Genomic DNA, 16,483 nt, shown 5'->3' with positions numbered 1-16,483 from the left:
TAACATTTACATTAATTAGCTTTGAGTGGAAACATGCAGGGAACGTTTCTATTTGATATCAGACAATATATTCAATCAGTGTAGAAAGGTGTCTGAAGCGGATGCCTGCGTGCCTGGTCCCTTAACCAGCAATGATGCACCACAACTGCAAAGCTTTACATAAGCTTTGTACCGTCAATCCTTGCGAGCTCCACAATTAAAGAGATGGTGTTTTAATAAAGCAGATTGTCTTGAAAATAAGGCAATAAATAAATGATTAAGACATGAATGAGACTCAGATTATTAATCGTCTGTGCAATCTGATAAGAAGCATAATGAACTGTTCGAAAGTGTCAACGGAGCGTCATACTCAGCCTTCATATCACAGGGAAAATATTATTTCATCAGAAAGCTCTTTACACACATGGAAACTGCAACAATACCGAGTAATCACATGAAAGAACAGACAAAACTGCCGCTAATATGGAACATTTTATGAACATTGTGAACTGTAGGTTTAGAAATTCTGACTCAGGCTTGGATAGTAAGCTCCCTGAAGGATCTAATAAACGTTACTGCTGTTTTGACAAGTTGGTAGTGACTAATGACTTCAAGGAAATGGACCTTGTATATGAGCATTTCTACATTTAATTCCAGGGAAGGTTACCCTGTCCATCTTTTGTAAATGGATTAACAAACTTTTCAGGTGAAGCAGTGGGTCAGCAGCAGAGCAGTGCCCCCGGGACAAAAATGAATAAAGGATACACACCTTATCCACCGTATCCACCTTCTCCCTCATCAAAACCGGAGACTGGATTGGCATTAAACTCTTGTGTCAAGCATAAATCCCAATTTGAGATAATAACAGAGCCAAAGTTTCCTTCAACCTGCTGCAGCTCAACTTGGTCTTAAAAAATACTTTGAAATGACCAAATTAAATAACTTACATTTTGTGTTGTCCTACCTGGGGAATAGCTGTGTTTATAGCAACAAGTATTCATTCTGCTCTCTACAGCTTAAACACAATAAATGTAATTCTTAATGATGTAAGTTGGCATAGTTGCATTACAAATGAGAACCAAGCGGACATTATTTGGCAAAACCCACTTGTTGTGACATAATAATGACATCGTTTATATTCTGGCTGGATGCAGCTCTCTGTTGTCACCGTCCACGTAACCTATTACCTTTTCTATTACTCAGTTGATTGATTCTCAAACTCTGTGTCTAAACAGGGAAATATGAACTTTACATAAGCCGTGGAGGGGAATTAATTAAATCCCAATCATTTTCACAGTCACAGTGGCTGCCCTCTAAAGCAGTTTGACTGACAAGACTTTTATTTTTTCTTCTTTTTTTTAATAAATCTTCTGTACCATAGTGCATAGCAAATATGAAGGGCGAGGTTGATCTGAAGTGCTATTTTATTATTTATTTATTTAAGGGGATGTTGCCTACATTCATTCAGATTCACAGATATGGGACAAGAAACTTTACCAGAACAATAAACTTGTGAAATTGAATTCTGTATCACCTCGACAAAATTGTTATCAAGACCAGACACACCCAGGGAGAAATTTGACAGTAAGGAAAGAGATAGCATTAAAGAAGAGGATAAACTAAAGGACAAGGGCAAACGGCAACTACCATCTATTATTTGCTAGAACAGAGTGGCAGAGGGCAAAGCAACCTCCTCACAATACGTGAAAGAAGCAAACTTATTTGGAATAAGACACAGAGTTATGTTTGTGCAGGTCCTGGAGGCAGGCATACATGTCATCTATTCTTCAGTGGCACATTCAATTATAAAGCATTTTATTATTTGACAGTGTTAGGAGGAAATAATCATAAGCATGGAGCATGTCGGGCCTGGAACCCCAACTGGCCAGGAACAAATGGACCCGCCATTTGCACAGCAGTATGTGGAAGAATAGGGATTAACTAGAATAACAGCATCAGCCATGCTTCAGAAGTAAAACGTAACTCCCCTCATCACCCTTTAATACAAACCTGCCAATCAACTAATATGAGAAAGAAAGAAAAGAATGAAAGATGAGTTGCTTAAATGACTATGTTTTGCATGAGGACTTGTCTTGTGTTGAAATGTGAATACAGTGGGCAGTCTGTTTCGGTATCACCGTCTCTGGTTTATGACACCAGAAGGCCAACTGTACGTATGTATGTGGGAGTGGGAGGGACAATGGGGATGTTTTATGGGTGAGCATGTACTTGAGTTTATTAATTTACGTTTTATCATTCGTGTGTGTGTGTGTGTGTGTGTGTGTGTGTGTGTGTGTGTGTGTGTACATGTGTGTGTGTGTGTGAGTATGTCTGAGTATGTGTGACAGTCAGGAAGTGTTGGCAGTTTTTCAGGCACGGATGCATGACAACGACTGCGGTGACAAGAGGGATCACGGGTGTGTGGAGGGGAAATGGAACATGAAGAACAAAACAAACAGACGGAGGGGTGGGGGGGTGAGTCTGGGGGGGGGGGGGGGGGGGGGTTGAACTGATGGCCCCCGCTTTGCAGAGAGGGATAATATGTCAGCCGGCAACTGTGTGTCAACGCATGTTTTTGACTGTTTTTGTGTGGATTTGTGTATGTGTGGGTGTGTTTGGCATGCGTGTGTGAGAAAGTGAGATGGAGGAAGCCTGCACGCTATCATCAAGCCTCAGAATGACATCACAAAGTGAAAGTGTGCCATGTGAGGCACTGCTGGGCCCGATCCCGTGCTCACCTAACCTTCAAATGACATTAGCCATCGCGTCAACATATGATGAGTCACTGCCAAACTGATGTGATTCATTCAATCCTGCCGAGTTGCTTGGATCGCTGGATTCAAATCACTTAGATGCAAGCCATAGTGCAGGGGCTGAGTGCCAACGTGAGTGTGGCTGAGTGTGTGTGTGCTCTGTTTGTTTTGATTGTTTGTGTGTATGCATCCATCAGACGATTGTGAGGCTCTTGTGTGAGTGAAACATTAAGTTTAAGCTGAAGAAGCTGCATGGTGTCGGCTACTTTACAGAGAGAAGCTGCAAAAGCCCTGTGGAGCTGTTCGGTTTCTGTGCTCTTCCGTGAAGCATGTTTTTGTTTTAATCTCTCTGTTCACTGTGACCCAAGGGCCAAGATTTCTATTTGATCTTGCAATTAAAGCCCAGGATATTAACGGCTGGTATTAAGTGGACTTAATAGGTAGAGGGGAAAATAAACCGGTGCTGGGAGCTTTATCACATAGAATAAAATAAACAATGTTTGATACAATCTGAGTGATGCCTGTGTGCTCCTGTTCCTCCCCATCACTTGCCTGTCTAATGCGGACCAGCCCCATCAACTAAAGGGATTCCTTGTTTTTAGATTAAGCATTACATTACCCAGAACCAGTGACTCAGCAATCACAGAGCAGAATTACTGTAGCAAGGAACACGTAGCAGGTTGCAGGCGCAACTATCTGAATGGTATGGCTTTAAAACAAAGAGACAGGCAAGCAAAAACAATCATCTCTCTGAGCCCCAGGCAGCATCCACCGGAGATCATTAGCTCTAATGATGGTCAATGAATGGCCATTCTTTCACATTGATCTTCTCCATAGAGACCTTGGAAATAAATGGACTATTGCCATGTATAAGTAGCAAACACAAACGGACAAACACAGGCAATATGTATAAATTAAGGGGAGCATGAAAGAGAGGATGCAAACAACTCGTATAGCTTTATGCTATACTTAAAGCGTATACTCGGTTATGGTAGGACAAAATGAGCATCTCTACCACCTCTTCCTTACTTAAGTTCTCACTCCAGATTGATAATATCAACATATAACAGAATAAACAAACACAACAAAAATGAAGACTGAAAGCTGTCAAATCTATAAGTGGGCATGACAAAAAACCCTGACTCGAGACGGGTAGCTGCGTGAGGATGCAGATGAGCGTCTTGAGATGATTCAGGGGAAACAGATTAGGCAGGGGAGCAGTCTGGCAGATCATTAGTCAGGGATGTCAGGACCAGAGATAAATGAAGTGTCAGCAGAGGAGGGAGACAGAAGAAAGGAATGGTTGGAGAAGGTGGGGGGAGGCGAGGGCGAGAATACGGGAGAAAGGGTGAGGGAGGAAAAGGCAGATGCAGAAAGGATGGAATATAGGAAATAATTTAGTGTTCATAAGCCATTAAAAGCTTTAAGTTAATTGTGGAATTGCATAAATTGTGATTACAAATTGCAATGGAGTTGTATAACACTAGCAATAGCATTAGCTTCGTTTCTATTTCAATAAGTGATCCACGAGTATGTTATCTAATGTTAATACATGCATAAAACAAATCGTACATGCCCTTCTTAATACTCCTTTAATTTATGTAAAAAGTATGCCCATGAGTCATTGCAACTTCAATTCATTGTTCTGACACATTATTCCTTTAAACCATCATTGACTGGTGGTTCTCAACTTCAGCAAACTTCATTAACTTTAACGCCGCTGTAGCAAAGTTTTTCAAACAGATGACTCAAAGTCATCTTCATATTCCCAATATGAAAAAGTGACAATATGAATCACCATTCCCTGCACATCATGCCGAACTCCATATACCCTCTAGCTTGCATTTGAAAGCAGGGCTTGACATTACCTTTTTGAGGCACTTGTCCTCCGGCAGTGTGGTCTCCTAAAAATCATGGTCCATACAACAAAACCTGCAATGTCATTTATGTTTTGAGGAAAATAATTTTTTTTTTTTTGACTTTACACAAATATGGTTCTAATCAAACTCCGCAGAAGTCCACATGGGGGGGAGACGGTTGGGGTCGACGGATGGGTCAAACATACGCAGCACTTCCACCCAGAGGACGGCTCCTCAAGTCCCGTGTGAAATGAAAAGTCAACGTTGACTTATTTTAACAATACGATAAAAACATTTCAAGTTACATAGGTTTAAAACTGCGACTTTAGTTGTTTGGGAACGTAATTTTGAAGAGACAGTTGATACCGTTGGACAATAATTTCAGCATTTCTATCCTATTTAGGGAGATGAGATCAATGCAAAAAGAGAAGGGCTGGTTGATCTATTGAGCTTTGTGCTTTATTTCTGGATAGTTTAGGATGGTGTGTTTATAGAGGCGTACACCACTGAAAATACATAATGTGGATGGGTATGGGATGGTGGGGTATGGTTCATAACTATCATGAACCACCAGTACTATCAGCACCACCATCATTCTCCTGGGATCTCATTATTCACTGCTCAAGCTGACTACATCATAACAAAACACCAAGTGGTCACACATTCGGGCATTTCTGTCAGTGAGTGTACATGTGTGCATGTGTGAATTGCCTATTATATGAAAAGTAAGAAAAATCACTGGAAGGATCTAAAAAGACCATATAAAATGATAAAAGAGATATTGAGAGAATAACAAAGGAGACGTACAATAAAGAATAGATATGACGGGAGACTTCCAGATTGTAAGGTTTTCACAGAGAGTAAGGCAGGAATCGAGCCGGTGAAGCAACAGTTTTGGGTTGGTGTTGGCTATAGGGTCCTGACTGCTGATTGACCTCCAGGTGATAGCCGATGTCGGGGCCCTCGGCCAGGCTGTCACGCTCTCTCTTTCTCCTCCACAGCTTTTAAGGTCTCGGTTGTGCCAAATAATCTCTTACCTTCTCTCTCCATTGATTCAACTTCTCTCTCTCTCTCTCTCTCTCTCTCTTTCTCTTCTCTCTCTCTCTCTCTCTTCTCTCTCTGTCCTCTCCATCGTCGTTCTTTCCCTCCACCCTTTTCACCCCAGTTGGTTTCTCCACTGCTCTGATCTACCCTTCAACTTTGCCTTTTCGTTCCCTCACTGCTGGGAAACAACTTACCTCTGCTTAGAGCCGTACGTTTCACACCACCGATTCAGTATGCAAGAGAGCATATTTCTCATGTGAAGGGATTTAGTCTGTGTTTGTGTCTGACCATGTGTGTGTGTGTATTTGAATTTGAATGTGCTTGTGTGTCAGTGTCTGTGCCCTGAAAGCCTAGGAATTCAGCACATTAGTTTTCTTCAGACACAGCCTAAGGATATTGTGGTGACCTTGGTCTTTAGTGTGTGTGTGTGTGTGTGTGTGTGTGTGTGTGTGTGTGTGTGTGTGTGTGTGTGTGTGTGTGTGTGTGTGCTCAATTTAATTTTCCTGTGTGTGGGTGTGCACATGTTCTCTCCGGTTTGTGCTCATGTGCGTATGTACATGCATATAGGCACCCTTGAGGGACACACTTAATGAGAGGCTCATTTACAGAGCTCTGCCTCTAATGATCTATTAAAGTACACTTAGCCAGTAATTATATGGCCAGTCCCATAAGGCTTATGAGGCCCCACAAGGGATAGCTAAAGATACAAAAAGAGCCGATTAAAACGTGTTTTATGTGATGCATGGGAATCAGTAATAGTACGTTCTTATCCTTTGAGTTCATGAACAAAAATATATTAAAAGAAATAAGGATATTTTTTAATTAGAATTTATTTCCTAATGTGATGGCATTGGTGGTTGAAATTAAGACAGGGATCAAGTGTTCTTACATGGTGTTCAGATGTGCTTTACAGCTATTTTTCAATCTCTTCAAATCATGATGAATTATGTATCATAAGTTTTTGCTTTGCTCTCTGTTTGCAATCTCAAATATTTTTGTCAACTGTCTTTTTGTTTCCATTTGTTTTGTGTGTTTTTTTTATAATTGGGTGCACACGTGAGAGCCCAGCTGCAGGCTCAGGCACAAACGCAGCACGGGTGCAGCGCAGTCCAATATGAAAGCAGTGCTGGAGCTGGATGAATCACAACCCAGTCAGACTGTATTTTGACAGGTGAATGTACTGGCCTAGTCAGGCAAAAAGCAGCAGGAAAATTAATTAGTGTGGGTAGGATTGTAATTATAAACTGCAGCAGTTGAACATTGTGATTTTACATGTCAAAGTTCAATCCGCTTGAACCCTGCACGAAGTGAAAGAGGCGGGATCAATTTGTGACTGGAGGCAACTGTGGCTCACTGTTTCCTAGCAAAAAATGAAAAGGCAGTGACTGCACCTTTATTAGGAGGGAAACATCAGCCACAGGTGGAGTTGGTGCGACTAATCAGAAGTCCACCTCCTCTCATCCGCTTTAAAGGCAGTACATAGATTTCAAATGGGCCAGGAGAAGAATCAAAAACAGTCTGGAAGATACCAAAGCACAAAGACATATTGTTTGTGTTTTTTAAAACTGCACACCATTTGTGGCTAGACCTCGCAAATCAAGGACTCTTTTACTTGTCCATCCAACCTGTTGACCATTGTAACTAATATTTACGCACGGATCTTCTCTCCTCTCTTCTGCCTACTCGTCTTAAAACTCCCCAGTGTCACCTGCCGCCTCTTAACTCCCACACCACACATTTTTTATTTTCTACCTCACCATCGCCTCCAACCCCTTCTATCTTCAGAGTTCCTGGCCCAGGTGACAGACAGGTAGACTGGGCTTGGTCTGGCTGTCATAAGCGAGATGGCACAACAGGCTGCCAAGCGAAAGCTACCACCTGAGGGGGTACTAGGTTCTGACACCTCTATTAACCTTCAGGAAACGTCCATCCCCACTCGCACCACCCCCTCCTCTTCTTCATCTCTATCTCCGACCTGTCTGCTGTTCCCCAGGCAGTGAAACATCAGCTTGTTCCCTAGAGCAAAAAGCCAAATAACAGATACCTGTATTTTCCTCTCATCCTAGCCTGGAGCATTTCAATATGCCATGGATCTCTATCTCACTTTCTCAATTATCTATCGGTCTCAGTGTCCTTGTCCCCGCCCCTTCCGGTCTCCTGTCCGTCTCAGGCTCTTCCTGTCTGTCTCTCTCTAATTCTATCTAGCATTGCAATTCAGTATTCATATAATGACCTGTATGTTAGGAATAGCATAGGGCCAGTGCAAAATGCATGGTTTTGTGCAGTGATGCATAGCGAAATGGTAACCGCTTTCTCACGTCAATCAGCCGGAATAATGGGAGTTGATGAAAGCTAAGTGCGGCGGATTAAATCGGATGTAAACATACTTGATTAACAGATGCCCTTTTTACCTTGACAATGATTCGATGAATCATTTGGTGTTATTTAAAGTGGATTATGGCAGATCATTGCAGAACGTGACAGTTTCTCATCAGTTCTGCATTCAACCAATAATCTCTGTCTGTCTCTCTCCCTCTTCTCATTTTGCCCTGCAGGAATTCTCTTTACTGCGACTGGACGACGTGGTGGACCACCGAGTCAACATAGTTGGTTTTTCAGTCTTCAACAAAACTCATCCCTTCTTCCAGGATTTTGTGCTAAGCCTCAACCGCTCCTGGCAAGAGAACTGTGACCATGCACCCTTCGCTGGCACCCCAGTTAGTACTCACACACATGATATCACACACACACACAGAAAAGACCAATGTCACCCATGCGAATAATGGATGATGAACCCTTTTCATCTTTTTCCCTTACCAAGTCCAAACAGCGTTCTCTAAAGCGTTATTCTTCCAGTGTACTGCTGTATCTCAAACTCCTCCACTAAAATACTGAAGTCACTTAGATACAAAAGTGCCTCTGAAATATACAGGAGTGACATTTATCCAGTTAACTGTTGTAATTGCAGGTATTGCTGAAGGCAGTTGTTGTTTCCCAGATAGCTCATTAGCAGCGTTTGCCACCTTGCTTATTGCATTTATAATGGCATCCTCCTTGTTAAACTTGCTTCAGAGGAAATGCAATGCAAAAGGGCAGCTTACCCTCTACTGCACCCCATCACCCCTTAAATCATCCACTGTTTGCATCTGAACATTATCTGTAGCTCAACATTTAACACACCACCCCTGCATATTTGAATGAGGGACTTCAAAAACAGCCTAAAATAACCTAGACACTTTTTACATATGAAGACTCTTGCAGGTTTGTATAAATAAAGAAGATAATAGATCATTTGTCTCATGCAGAACAGTTGTTTACATTTGAGCCGACCACACTTGACAGAAGAAACGGCACTCGTGCGTGAACATTTTGTATCTTCAGCATAACGGTCTCATACTTATTTTATGAGATAGGCTTATCAGAGTTCTCTAGGACCAGTTCAGCAAATACATGTCGTAAATTACCTGCATAAATATGATGAGAGCCACCTACTCGTGAATGAGCTCTTGTTTATGAGGCCAAACTTTATGAGTATTATCTCACTCCACAACAAAGCTAAACTCTCTCACCCATTAGTCCCCGGGTGTCACTCGTAAAAATGGCATCTGAGAGTAACAAGAAGAACTTCACCAGTTATTGGATTTCTGCTCACAGTGTCCAGTACAGAAAATCTCACTGTATTAGTCCTTACATGCACACATACACATTATATATGAATCAATATTTAACCATCAACACCATCAATATTTAACTGGTGTTTTCAAACATGTATAAGCTTACAGTATGAATATAAATCTTTTTGTCTTATAATAAATAAATAATTATGTATTTATGACAATGGGGAAAACTGATGATTAGTGAATAAAACAGTCTTCAAAGTAATTCAATTTGAAAATGTATTGTATCATTTTAAAAAACAAAAACATTAGAGGTAGTTAGAAATGACTGCTAACAAAAACATCTAAGTGCAAAAAACATAATGGCCGTCATCAGGAATTATAAATTCAGAAAAGGAATTAATGAATGAATTCCTCTGCTGTTAAAAGAAAGGGAACCCATCACCCCCTTCTGCTTCACACAAGCTGGGCGGTGAAACAGGTCAAGAATAGTTTAAATACCATGAAAAAATGTTGTGTTTTGTTCAGATACTTCTGAGCCTGCGGCAATTAGGACTTTTGACTAATTAGCTAACAACTAGAGAGAATAAAGGCTGATGAAGGCAGAGCAAGAAAGTGATTAACTCATTTAGACATACGCATAGATAATATGCTGTCTTTTCATTAACAGTAATTAGGTCTGGAAGGAAATGTAAGTGGGGCTCATACATACAAGAAATGCACAAGTGACCTCTTTACGTGTGTAGAGCTGAGACATTCAATGCATTCAAAGATAAAGACATGCACCATGCTAACTGATCATAAAAGTTCATCAGAGAAAATGCAACCATGTGGCATTTAATTAGTAGGGTAGGTTCGTAAGGAAAAAGGTTTTACGGGAGACGAATAACTACAAATTGTGCTGCCTGGAAATATTTTGCAATTGTGTGAAGATATTTATATCCTCAAATTAGCTTCGTGGAAAGTAACCACATAGACGCACAGATTTTAATGAGACTAAAACATCAGTTACACAAGATATGTCTGTATTTGTTTAGAGAGCATCAAATAAAACCAAAGTTTGAAAGATACAATATAATCGTTTGTGAAAACAGGCCTGAAATAGTGAAAGCAGCTCATGTTGGCACATAAATGGAGTACACCTGTGACAGAGGAATGGCTTTGTGGAGTGAAGACTACAGATCCCTGACAGTATGTTTATGAAAAACTGCAAAAAAAGATTAACACCTGGGAGGTAAACTTTAAGACTACAAACCTTCTCCTGAACATTCATAGATTCAGACTGAAAGGGACGCAGTAGCTTGTCCCTTTCAGTCTGGAGTTGTCGTTTGCTAATGTGCAACGGCTTCAGAAGCATGCAAAGCTTTGTGATGTGTTTTTCTTATCAGGCTCTTTTCAGTACAATTTTGCTTTCCACTGTGATTCTACATATAATCAGCTGAGACACTAAAAAAAAACACTGATTTAAACAACCTGGCCCATATAAGCTAATTTACTCATATTGCATTTGTAATAACATACAAACACAAGTTATGAAAGAGTCAGACCTATTGTACGAATCATGTAATATTAACTTTCTGATCCACCTACTCATACAAAGAACGATAGTGAGCGAAGAAAGACAGACTTCCAGAGTGAAACGAGCATTATTTGCTGAGCCTTGTAGATATCATGAGATACGAGTGGGATATAAGAAACACTGTAAAACTTCTCTTTTTAATGCTGATTTAATGACCACCAAGACAGTATTGTCATACGGCAAACCTAAAATGCATCGCCTCCTGGTTGTAATGTCTTCACAGGCTGTTTGTGTACACCGTATTGCTCTTACTGTGCAATCCACCAATTATGTTAGACAATTCAAGGTTGTAATACATCACAGGTTTGCAGTTTAATGGCCAATTGTGGTTCTCTTTGGTCTCTAAATTTTGCTATGCATTACGATCCCTCCCTGCATCAATATCCACCAAACATCAGGGCAATTCAATTTCTCTTTCCAATTCTCAGACTCTCCCCTATAGCTTCTAATACAGTACAATAATCATGTATTGTAATCAAATGTACATCGCAGGGCGGTAGTGGCGAGTAGGCTGTTTGTACAGGGGTGATGAGAGGAGAAGCTGCCTCTCCCAGTGTGCCCTCGCTGAGAGAGGCAGGCAGTAATTGGAATGGTCAGGGTGTGCCAGCTTCATTGGGGATAAGAGTGGGAAGGACAGCGTCTCTCCGAGAGACGGAGAACGAGAGGGAGAGGTGGTTTTCAACGCTGTCAGCAGATCAGAGTCTTTCTAATGATCTAATGGAATAATCTCACTGCCACTCCAGGGATAGGTTAACCCCTCACTGACCGCTAACCACTGACATGTTACACCTGCAGTGTGTGTGCTTTGAGCTCTCGCAGCTTTGTGTGTGCGTCAGTGTGTGAATGTATAATGTATTCACCTTCTTGCCTCCCTCTCCCTCTGCAGCTGTCCTCAGCGCTGCTCTTTGATGCGGTATACGCGGTGGTGGCGGCGGTCCAGGAGTTGAACCGTAGCCAGAATGTTGGCGCCACTCAGCTCTCCTGCAAGTCATCCAAGATCTGGGAGCATGGCACCAGCCTCATGAATTACCTGAGGATGGTAAGATTGCCTCTGCTGGACATCAGGAAAACAGGCTTGACCCCTCCTCGTCTTAAAGGAATAGTTTGACATTTAACACAATAATTGAGCCAGATTACATTTGTAAAAATGTTCAGTCAGATTATAATTACATTGTCAAGGATTATTTGATGACATTTTTGATTACGTCTTTAAAATATACGTTTATGCCAGCATGTTTTTATGGGGTAATTTGATTTGACCAATTCTAAATGCTGAATATGTTCCACCGTATATATCAAAGTGCGTTGCTCCTCTCAGGTTGCCAGTTTCATGAACTAATGTATGTGTTTGTGTTTTTTTATGATGATTTATGGCAGTGGTTCCCAAACTTTTTCTGTCAAGACCCCCTTTGATGATATAGGAACATTGGACGACCCCCCCCCCCCCCCCCGCAACCCGACCCCAAATTTGTCTTGGTTTTTAATGAATTGCATTATAATGCATGAACTGTATAAAATATTTTTGCGCTTTAGACCAGTCACAAATCTGTCCATCTTTGTACATACTTCCTTCTCTTATCTTTATCTTTCTCTGTCGCTCCGTATCTTTCTCGCTCTGTGTCGCTGTGTGTCTCTCTCTCGTTCGCGCTCCCTCACTCTCTCTCTCCCTCGCTCGTTCGCGCTCTCTCGCTCGGGCGCGCGCTCGCTCTCGCTCTCGCTGGTTTTGCCACAGTCGGTCTGTGACATGAGCCGCTCTGGTGGCGTGGTTGGAACACAGTGCATGTCACGTCGGTTATTTTATATTGTTTTACCGGTGTATGTGTGCGTCTGTGTGTGTGGGTTGGTGATGAAGCCGCGACCCCCCTGTAGTACCACCGCGCCCCCCCTAGGGGTCGCGACCCCCACTTTGGGAACCACTGATTTATGGATCCTATTCGTTTTGTATTTACATCCAAAATTGAAATTGAACATATTGAGAACGTGTTTTTTGATGTTTAAAGAGAAAAAGATTATGCGTGGGACATTTTTTGTGGCTGCATCTATTTTTTTGTATAAGGTGCAATATGTTTGATTTTGAAGTAACCAAAAAGTATTCAGATTATATAAAACATGTTTGTAATCCAATGGATTACATTACTAATTACAAAAATTGCCATTTAATTTGTATTAAGTAACCCTGGAGCCAGGCTGGCTGTCTCCCTGTCTTCAGCCTTTATGCTATATATGCTTATATTTAATGCATAAAAATGACTGAAATAATTTTCCTAAATTTAGGATTTCACATGTCTGTGTGAGTGTTTTATTCTGTTTTATGAGGTCTTCTTTATTGCTTCAGTTGTGATGCATATTCCTTCATTATTTTAAAGCCAATATATTTTCACTGACTGCTGATAATACCGTGTTGTCTGTGTTTGATCTTATTTAGAGATATGCTCCCTATCTACTAGGTCAATTTATCTCATCGCTGCAGTATACTGACAGACAATAGAGAAGGAGAGAAAAGGATGAGCTGTCAGTGAATACAATGTGTTATCCTATTATGGAGAAATGACTCTAAGTGATTGGGCTATCAAAATACTTAAATGTGGCATGTATTTGATGTCAGACTGTTTGTCTTTTCTCCCAGAGAAAGAAGACGCGACTAATGGCTCATCTGTTTTGCCGTAAATTGAAGATATTGCAGCTTCGTCTTCATATCATTATCTAAACTTGACATATTTCAAAAAGCTGAAACTGAGCCAGTAGTGCTAATGTAGCCTCCAGTCATATCCATAGGTGCTGCTGGGAGGGAAGAAGGCAGGATCTATTTTTAACGTGTTGCTGTCTCTGTGTTGGATAGGTAGAGTTGGAAGGTCTCACGGGCCACATTGAATTCAACAGCAAAGGTCAGCGCTCTAACTACGCCCTGAGGATCATGCAGAACAGCAAGGATGGCCTAAGGCAGGTAATGTAACTCCCGAAGCGCAGCATAAAGTCCATGTGATTGTTTCAAAAATAATTATATGTAACTTGTTTGTTATTTCAGAAGTAATCTCTAGAAACAGATTCTGAATTGACATGTTGAAAATGTATTGATTTTGCCATCAGAAGTGTTCCGGTATTCGTTAGTAGCCTTGGTAGTATTGACCAATCATGTTCAAGCAGTCTTGAATGAATGAATGTAAAGGATCTGTGTGGAATGCTTTGGTCGGAATGCAATCCGGAAACCCACCGGCAATCTTCTGACGATGAATTAGCTTTTTTGATGGTTTAAGATTAGCTTGTAAACTGACTTGTGAAACAATCAGGTCGTACACGTCATCTCTCAACTCCAAATCCAGTCTCCCATCTAAAGTTACTTATCGGACTGTAAACAATGCGCAGCAGACAGAAAAGGAAGCCCAGGCCCGGATGTCCGTTGGCTACACCAGAGCCCAAGAAATATAACCTTCTCGCCACCGGAGGCTTATCCGTCGTCTGACCGATAGCCGATGGGTTCTGAGATTGTTTCAGAAGTGACACACAACGATTCCTCCCTTTCTCTTCAGATAGACACTGGCCATCATATAGCTGTTACTGCTCAACACAAAGCTCTACTGCGCAGTCCTTCTCTCAGTAGGGCACTACTTCTGGCGCTACAGTTGTCTTTATGGCAGTCAGGTAACTCTGGATCGTACAGCAAGGAAACGTGATAAAACTTGCTCAACTGACATCTTCCCAATTATCCTGCTAGAAGTGTCAAAGTGCCAGAGGACAATATTAGGGATGCCTCGTTGAAGGTGCTCAGAAGCCTATTTTACGGGAAAAAATAATTTAGGTTAAAACAGAATTCCGTCGGTGTTGACTTATTACTGCTTCTACAGATATGTCTCTGTATCTTTGGATAAACATTAGATACATATTTGAGGTTGTGATTCTTTACAATAAAAGAGCAATTAGTACTAATTGAGTGTAGCATCACACAATTACGATACCAGCAGGGATGTGTGGGTGGTGTTGATCAATACCAATCACTCCAGTATTGCCTCAGTGGATGCTGGAATTTCAAGCTTCCTACACAAGCGGTCTTGTTGTGCTCTTTCGTTTAATAAAAACGCTCTCCATGCACCACAGGGCATTTCAGTCTATGCTCTGAACCACCTCACACAATCTCTGGAACTGGTCTCCCCTGACTTCTCTTTGCCTCAGTTTCACACCAGGGAACACACTTTCAAATACGGAACACTTTCTTCGAAATTGAACACATTTACCAAGATTACAAGGACTGAAAGTAGCCAGTAATGAAATGTAAGTGACGAGAGGCTTTGGGCAGCTTAGAGGACTGTCTGTTAATGGCGGAATTGCAGAACTACTGGTGCTCTATGAACTGTATACATTGCTCAGGAGTTGGTTCGATTATAACATGGGATTCCAATGTTTGATGTCAAGGTTCCACAAACCACAAATACCGTAAATCTCTGTCTGAAGACAACCTGATTGAAAATCGGTTTTTTTTGGGGAATGACAGATGTTAAAAAACATCAGCAATATAAGAACACATTTCCTCTCATTGTTGTTTATATCCAAAATGTATTCTTATTTTGTTAGTGCCCATTGATTTATGGGATTCACCAATGTTTTATTTTTGCTTTTCTTGTGTAAGTTTTAAATTTGGGTATCAGATAATGTGGGTATCAAATAATCATTATTAAGTGTAATTATAATGATTGGATTATTAAATTTGTGGGCTCAAGAAATATTATTGGTCCATTGATCCCAATTAAGACTTTATAAACCCTCAGATGACATTGCATACGTTCAGAGGGAATATAAAATACATTTAAGAGTGATGAGACCTGTTTCCTACATGCTTTATTTTGTAATTGGTAACCTGTAAAGGTCATCCAGGCTCATCCAATGTTTAATGAAAAACCACCACTCTCTCTTTGCAAACGGCAAGTGATGATCAATAACCTGATCTCTCTTTAGTAACTGTAATCTTCATATTAATATCAGCGCACATGTATCTGCTACATGTAAAACAACATACACCAGCTCCGTGGTGTATTTTTCTCATGCATTTCATGAACAGTGGTTGTCAAAGTGAAGGGAGACACATAACGCAAGCTCTCTGCGTCTGGGGTTTTGTGGCCAGTAAATGTCTACAAACACACAAAGACACACTATCGTAGAGCAACATCTGCTCCTGAATACGGAAGTTCTTCCTCGTTCTCCTCAGCCCCTCTCATTGTCTCTGCCTCTCCCTCACTCCCATTCAGTCCATACAATGAAAGGATTACACCTGACTATCTGCTTGCATCTTTTCTTGCCATGTGTGTCTTATTATGAGTGAACGGCGGAAACTATTTTGAGTGGCGTCATTTTTATACACAGTAGCTGACATGGTGCGCTAGCTTCAAACCCCGTTTTCTATAAATGCCAGGGCTTTTGTGTTTCACATTTCATCTTAAATGATGTAAAGCGATAACTGTAATCCCTCAAGTTCATGCTTTTTCACAGTGCTGTACCAAATTATGCATAGGATTTCCCCGAGAAATGCCTGTCTCACCCTGACAGCTGTGTTCTCTCTGTTGCCATGTTGTGGTTTTCTGTCAATGCTGCATTGTGTATTATCTAAGTCAACTCATCCATAATCCAACACACATTCACCACTCTGCTGCAGCAGATAGCCAT

General features: G+C 41.1%; 1 protein-coding gene across 1 annotated transcript in view; it reads left to right on the top strand.

Annotated features, from left to right (window-relative positions):
• grik4 (glutamate receptor, ionotropic, kainate 4) overlaps positions 1-16,483 on the top strand; it is a 127,911-nt gene that overhangs the window by 70,753 nt on the left and 40,675 nt on the right. The window contains exons 7-9 of the mRNA XM_076100263.1: positions 8,191-8,352; positions 11,718-11,870; positions 13,671-13,775. Of these exons, the coding sequence (XP_075956378.1) occupies positions 8,191-8,352; positions 11,718-11,870; positions 13,671-13,775 (420 nt within the window). The remainder of the gene's footprint in view (positions 1-8,190; positions 8,353-11,717; positions 11,871-13,670; positions 13,776-16,483) is intronic.

The sequence above is a fragment of the Anarhichas minor genome, unplaced genomic scaffold (assembly GCF_050575085.1).
Source record: "Anarhichas minor isolate MPS153535 unplaced genomic scaffold, ASM5057508v1 ptg000026l, whole genome shotgun sequence".
NCBI lineage: Eukaryota > Metazoa > Chordata > Actinopteri > Perciformes > Anarhichadidae > Anarhichas > Anarhichas minor.
This window is presented reverse-complemented; position numbering and strand designations above follow the sequence as displayed.